Source organism: Physella acuta, unplaced genomic scaffold, assembly GCF_028476545.2.
Source record: "Physella acuta isolate Inbredline_101_S28 unplaced genomic scaffold, ASM2847654v3 ptg000079l, whole genome shotgun sequence".
Classification (NCBI taxonomy): domain Eukaryota; kingdom Metazoa; phylum Mollusca; class Gastropoda; family Physidae; genus Physella; species Physella acuta.
In genome coordinates this window covers 617177-625000 of record NW_026731599.1, presented here as the reverse complement: position 1 = coordinate 625000, position 7824 = coordinate 617177, and the positions used below count along the sequence as shown (strand labels likewise).

At 53.3% G+C, this 7824-nt stretch overlaps 1 protein-coding gene across 1 annotated transcript in view; it reads right to left on the bottom strand.

Moving 5' to 3' along the window:
* The window catches only part of LOC131956582 (cGMP-specific 3',5'-cyclic phosphodiesterase-like), a 52677-nt gene that overhangs the window by 25185 nt on the left and 19668 nt on the right, over nt 1-7824 (bottom strand). Inside the window, 2 exon segments of the mRNA XM_059321111.1 lie at nt 2187-2306; nt 2633-2695. Of these exon segments, the coding sequence (XP_059177094.1) occupies nt 2187-2306; nt 2633-2695 (183 nt within the window).

Below are 7824 nucleotides of genomic sequence, written 5' to 3'. Positions count from 1 at the left end.
AAAACTTTACTTGTCCATCAATGACAGTGTAAAGAAAACTTTACTTGTCCATCAATGACAGTAAAGAAAACTTTACCTGTCCATCAATGACAGTAAAGAAAAGTTTACCTGTCCATCAATGACAGTAAAGAAAAGTTTACCTGTCCATCAATGACAGCACACTTAAAGAAAAGTTTACCTGTCCATCAATGACAGCACACCTAAAGAAAAGTTTACCTGTCCATCAATGACAGTAAAGAAAAGTTTACCTGTCCATCAATGACAGCACACTTAAAGAAAAGTTTACCTGTCCATCAATGACAGTAAAGAAAAGTTTACCTGTCCATCAATGACAGTAAAGAAAAGTTTACCTGTCCATTAATGACAGTAAAGAAAACTTTACCTGTCCATCAATGACAGTAAAGAAAACTTTACCTGTCCATCAATGACAGTAAAGAAAAGTTTACCTGTCCATCAATGACAGTAAAGAAAAGTTTACCTGTCCATCAATGACAGCACACCTAAAGAAAAGTTTACCTGTCCATCAATGACAGCACACCTAAAGAAAAGTTTACCTGTCCATCAATGACAGTAAAGAAAAGTTTACCCGTCCATCAATGACAGCACACTTAAAGAAAAGTTTACCTGTCCATCAATGACAGTAAAGAAAAGTTTACCTGTCCATCAATGACAGTAAAGAAAAGTTTACCTGTCCATCAATGACAGTAAAGAAAAGTTTACCTGTCCATTAATGACAGTAAAGAAAACTTTACTTGTCCATCAATGACAGTAAAGAAAACTTTACCTGTCCATCAATGACAGTAAAGAAAACTTTACTTGTCCATCAATGACAGTAAAGAAAAGTTTACCTGTCCATCAATGACAGTAAAGAAAAGTTTACCTGTCCATCAATGACAGCACACCTAAAGAAAAGTTTACCTGTCCATCAATGACAGCACACCTAAAGAAAAGTTTACCTGTCCATCAATGACAGTAAAGAAAAGTTTACCTGTCCATCAATGACAGCACACTTAAAGAAAAGTTTACCTGTCCATCAATGACAGTAAAGAAAAGTTTACCTGTCCATCAATGACAGCACACCTAAAGAAAAGTTTACCTGTCCATCAATGACAGTAAAGAAAAGTTTACCTGTCCATCAATGACAGTAAAGAAAAGTTTACCTGTCCATCAATGACAGCACACCTAAAGAAAAGTTTACCTGTCCATCAATGACAGCACACCTTAAGAAAAGTTTACCTGTCCATCAATGACAGTAAAGAAAAGTTTACCTGTCCATCAATGACAGTAAAGAAAAGTTTACCTGTCCATCAATGACAGCACATCTAAAGAAAAGTTTACCTGTCCATCAATGACAGTAAAGAAAAGTTTACCTGTCCATCAATGACAGTAAAGAAAAGTTTACCTGTCCATTAATGACAGTAAAGAAAACTTTACCTGTCCATCAATGACAGTAAAGAAAAGTTTACCTGTCCATCAATGACAGCACACCTAAAGAAAAGTTTACCTGTCCATCAATGACAGTAAAGAAAAGTTTACCTGTCCATCAATGACAGCACACTTAAAGAAAAGTTTACCTGTCCATCAATGACAGTAAAGAAAAGTTTACCTGTCCATCAATGACAGCACACCTAAAGAAAAGTTTACCTGTCCATCAATGACAGTAAAGAAAAGTTTACCTGTCCATCAATGACAGTAAAGAAAAGTTTACCTGTCCATCAATGACAGCACACCTAAAGAAAAGTTTACCTGTCCATCAATGACAGCACACCTTAAGAAAAGTTTACCTGTCCATCAATGACAGTAAAGAAAAGTTTACCTGTCCATCAATGACAGTAAAGAAAAGTTTACCTGTCCATCAATGACAGCACATCTAAAGAAAAGTTTACCTGTCCATCAATGACAGTAAAGAAAAGTTTACCTGTCCATCAATGACAGTAAAGAAAAGTTTACCTGTCCATTAATGACAGTAAAGAAAACTTTACCTGTCCATCAATGACAGTAAAGAAAAGTTTACCTGTCCATCAATGACAGCACACCTAAAGAAAAGTTTACCTGTCCATCAATGACAGTAAAGAAAAGTTTACCTGTCCATCAATGACAGTAAAGAAAAGTTTACCTGTCCATCAATGACAGTAAAGAAAAGTTTACCTGTCCATCAATGACAGCACACCTAAAGAAAAGTTTACCTGTCCATCAATGACAGCACACCTGGCTATCTGTGCAGACGACGACTCCTGCAGCTCGTTGACCGGTGGGGACAGGAACTGTCCGGCATACAGCTCGTAGGCTCGAGAGAAGTTCACGTCCTGCGCCAGATACAACACACTTAGGGCAGCAAATCTAAGGGCAGCAAATCTAGGGGCAGCAAATCTAGGGGGAACAAATCTAAGGGCAGCAAATTTAAAGAAAGCAAATTTAAGGGCAGCAAATCGAGGGGCAGCAAATATAACGACAGGAAATCTAAGGGCAGCAAATCTAAAGGCCGCTTAAATAATGACAGCAGCTATAAAGTGGGATGGGACCTGCATGTGGTCACCAGCTACATGTGGTCACCAGCTGCATGTGGTCACCAGCTACATGTGGTCACCAGCTGCATGTGGTCACCAGCTGCATGTGGTCACCAGCCACTTACCTGCATATCCTTGGGTCTGGCCGGACGTTTGCTCTCAGTCTGCAACATCTCCATGGCTTGGTCCTACAACAACAAAACATTAACAGCAGCTAGAACCATGGCTTGGTTCTACAACAAGAAAACATTAACAGCAGCTAGAACCATGGCTTGGTTCTACAACAAGAAAACATTAACAGCAGCTAGAACCATGGCTTGGTCCTACAACAAGAAAACATTAACAGCAGCTAGATACATGGCTTGGTCCTACAACAAGAAAACATTAACAGCAGCTAGAACTATGGCTTGGTCCAACCCCCCAGTAGACCAGACCCACCTCCCATTGACCCGACCCACCTCCCATTGACCCGACCCACCTCCCATTGACCAGACCCACCTCCCATTGACCAGACCCACCTCCCACTGACCTGACCCACCTCCCACTGACCTGACCCACCTCCCATTGACCAGACCCACCTCCCATTGACCCGACCCACCTCCCATTGACTAGACCCACCTCCCACTGACCAGACCAACCTCTCACTGACCAGACCCACCTCCCACCTCCCATTGACCAGACCCACCCCCCACTGACCAGACCCACCTCCCACTGACCAGACCCAGCTCCCACTGACCAGACCCACCTCCCACTGACCTGACCCACCTCCGACTGACCTGACCCACCTCCCATTGACCAGACGCACCTCCCATTGACCCGACCCGCCTCCCATTGACTAGACCCATCTCCCACTGACCAGACCAACCTCTCACTGACCAGACCCACCTCCCACCTCCCATTGACCAGACCCACCCCCCACTGACCAGACCCACCTCCCACTGACCAGACCCACCTCCCACTGACCAGACCCACCTCCCACTGACCAGACCCACCTCCCACCGACCAGACCCACCTCCCATTGACCACACGCACCTCCCATTGACCAGACCCACCTCCCATTGACCAGACCCACCTCCCATTGACCAGACCCACCTCCCACTGACCAGACGCACCTCCCATTGACCAGACACACCTACCATTGACCAGACCCACCTCCCACTGACCAGACCCACCTCCCATTGACTAGACCCACCTCCCATTGACCAGACCCACCTCCCACTGACCCAACTCCCACTGACCTGACCCACCTCCCACTGACCTGACCCACCTCCCATTGACCAGACCCACCTCCCACAGACCCACCTCCAACTGACCCACCTCCCACTGACCAGACCCACCTCCCATTGACCAGACCCACCTCCCACTGACCTGACCCACCTCCAACTGACCAGACCCACCTCCCATTGACCAGACCGACCTCCCATTGACCAGACCCACCTCCCACTGACGATCCACCTCCCACTGACCTGACCCAACTCCCGCTGACCAGACCCACCTCCCACTGACCAGACCCACCTTCCACTGATCAGACCAACCTCCCACTTACCAGACCCACCTCCCACTGACCAGACCCACCTCCCATTGACCAGACCCACCTCCCACTGACCAGACCCACCTCCCACTGACTAGACCCATCTCCCATTGACCAGACCCACCTCCCACTGACCTGACCCACCTCCCACTGACCAGACCCACCTCCCAACTCCCATTGACCAGACCCACCTCCCATTGACCAGACGCACCTCCCATTGACCTGACCCACCTCCCACTGACCTGACCCACCTCCTATTGACCGGACCCACCTCCCACTGACCCACCTCCCACTGACCAAACTCACCTCCCATTGACCAGACCCACCTCCCATTGACCAGACCCACCTCCTATTGACAAGACCCACCTCCCATTGACCAGACCCACCTCCCACTGACCTGACCCACCTCCCACTGACATGACCCACCTCCCATTGACCAGACCCACCTCCCATTGACCCACCTCTCATTGACCAGACGCACCTCCCATTGACCCGACCCGCCTCCCATTGACTAGACCCACCTCCTACTGACCAGACCAACCTCTCACTGACCAGACCCACCTCCCACCTCCCATTGACCAGACCCACCCCCCACTGACCAGACCCACCTCCCACTGACCAGACCCACCTCCCACTGACCAGACCCACCTCCCACTGACCAGACCCACCTCCCACCTCCCACCGACCAGACCCACCTCCCATTGACCAGACGCACCTCCCATTGACCAGACCCACCTCCCATTGACCAGACCCACAACCCACTGACCAGACCCACCTCCCATTGACCAGACCCATCTCCGACTGACCAGACCCACCTCCCATTGACCAGACCCACCTCCCATTGACCAGACCCACCTCCCACTGACCAGACGCACCTCCCATTGACCAGACACACCTACCATTGACCAGACCCACCTCCCACTGACCAGACCCACCTCCCATTGACTAGACCCACCTCCCATTGACCAGACCCGCCTCCCACTGACCCACCTCCCACTGACCTAACCCACCTCCCACTGACCTGACCCACCTCCCATTGACCAGACCAACCTCCCATTGACCCACCTCCCATTGACCAGACCCACCTCCCACAGACCCACCTCCAACTGACCCACCTCCCACTGACCAGACCCACCTCCCATTGACCAGACCCACCTCCCACTGACCTGACACACCTCCCACTGACCAGACTCACCTCCCATTGACCTGACCCACCTCCCACTTACCTGACCCACCTCCTATTGACCGGACCCACCTCCCACTGACCCACCTCCCACTGACCAAACTCACCTCCCATTGACAAGACCCACCTCCCATTGACCAGACCCACCTCCCACTGACCTGACCCACCTCCCACTGACCTGACCCACCTCCCATTGAACAGACCCACCTCCAATTGACCCACCTCCCATTGACCAGACCAACCTCCCACTGACCCACCTCCCACTGTCCCACCTCCCACTGACCAGACCCACTGAACAGACCCACCTCCCACTGACCTGACCCACCTCTCACTGACCTGACCCACCTCCCACTGACCAGACCGACCTCCCACTGACCAGACCCACCTCCCATTGACCAGACTTACCTTACACTGACCAGACCCACCTCCCACTGACCTGACCCACCTCCCACTGACCTGACCCACCTCCCATTGACCTGACCCACCTCCCATTGAACCACCTCCCATTGACCAGACCCACCTCCCACTGACCCACCTCCCACTGACCCACCTCCAACTGACCAGACCCACCTCCCACTGACCAGACCCACCTCCCACTGACCTGACCCACCACCCATAGACCAGACCCACCTCCCACTGACCTGACCCACCTCCCACTGACCTGACCCCCCTCCCACTGACCAGACCCACCTCCCACTGACCAGACCCACCTCCCACTGACCAGACCCACCTCCCACTGACCAGACCCACCTCCCACTGACCAGACCCACCTCCCACTGACCAGACCCACCTCCCACTGACCAGACCCACCTCCCACTGACCAGACCCACCTCCCGCTGACCAGACCCACCTCCCACTGACCAGACCCACCTTCCATTGACCAGACCCACCTCCCATTGACCTGACCCACCTCCCACTGACCTGACCCACCTCCCACTGACCAGACCCACCTCCCACTGACCAGACCCACCTCCCATTGACCAGACCCACCTCCCATTGACCAGACGCACCTCCCATTGACCTGACCTGACCCATCTCCCACTGACCAGACCCACCTCCCACTGACCCACCTCCCACTGACCAGACCCACCTCCCACTGACCAGACCCACCTCCCATTGACCTGACCCACCTCCCATTGACCCACCTCCCATTGACCAGACCCACCTCTCACTGACCCACCTCCCACAGACCAGACCCACCTCCCACTGACCAGACCCACCTCCCACTGACCAGACCCACCTTCCGCTGACCAGATCCACCTCCCACTGACCTGACCCAGCTCCCACTGACCTGACCCACCTCCCACTGACCAGACCCACCTTCCACTGACCAGACCCACCTCCCACTGACCACACCCACCTCCCATTGACCAGACGCACCTCCCATTGACCTGACCTGACCCGTCTCCCACTGACCAGACCCACCTCCCACTGACCAGACACACCTCGTATTGACCAGACCCACCTCCCACTGACCCACCTCCCACTGACCAGACCCACCTCTCACTGACCCACCTCCCACAGACCAGACCCACCTCCCACTGACCAGACCCACCTCCCACTGACCAGACCCACCTTCCGCTGACCAGACCCACCTCCCACTGACCTGACCCAGCTCCCACTGACCTGACCCACCTCCCACTGACCAGACCCACCTCCCACTGACCAGACCCACCTCCCACTGACCACACCCACCTCCCATTGACCTGACCCACCTCCCACTGACCAGACACACCTCCTATTGACCAGACCCACCTCCCACTGACCCACCTCCCACTGACCAGACCCACCTCCCACTGACCAGACCCACCTCCCATTGACCTGACCCACCTTCCATTGACCCACCTCCCATTGACCTGACCCATCTCCCACTGACCAGACCCACCTCCCACTGACCCACCTCCCACTGACCAGACCCACCTCCCACTGACCAGACCCACCTCCCATTGACCTGACCCACCTCCCATTGACCCACCTCCCATTGACCAGACCCACCTCCCACTGACCCACCTCCCACTGACCAGACCCACCTCCCACTGACCAGACCCACCTCCCATTGACCTGACCCACCTCCCATTGACCCACCTCCCATTGACCAGACCCACCTCTCACTGACCCACCTCCCACAGACCAGACCAACCTCCCACTGACCAGACCCACCTCCCACTGACCAGACCCACCTCCCACTGACCAGACCCACCTCCCACTGACCAGACCCACCTCCCACCTCCCACCGACCAGACCCACCTCCCATTGACCAGACGCACCTCCCATTGACCAGACCCACCTCCCATTGACCAGACCCACAACCCACTGACCAGACCCACCTCCCATTGACCAGACCCATCTCCGACTGACCAGACCCACCTCCCACTGACCCACCTCCCATTGACCAGACCCACCTCCCACTGACCAGACGCACCTCCCATTGACCAGACACACCTACCATTGACCAGACCCACCTCCCACTGACCAGACCCACCTCCCATTGACTAGACCCACCTCCCATTGACCAGACCCACCTCCCACTGACCCACCTCCCACTGACCTGACCCACCTCCCACTGACCTGACCCACCTCCCATTGACCAGACCAACCTCCCA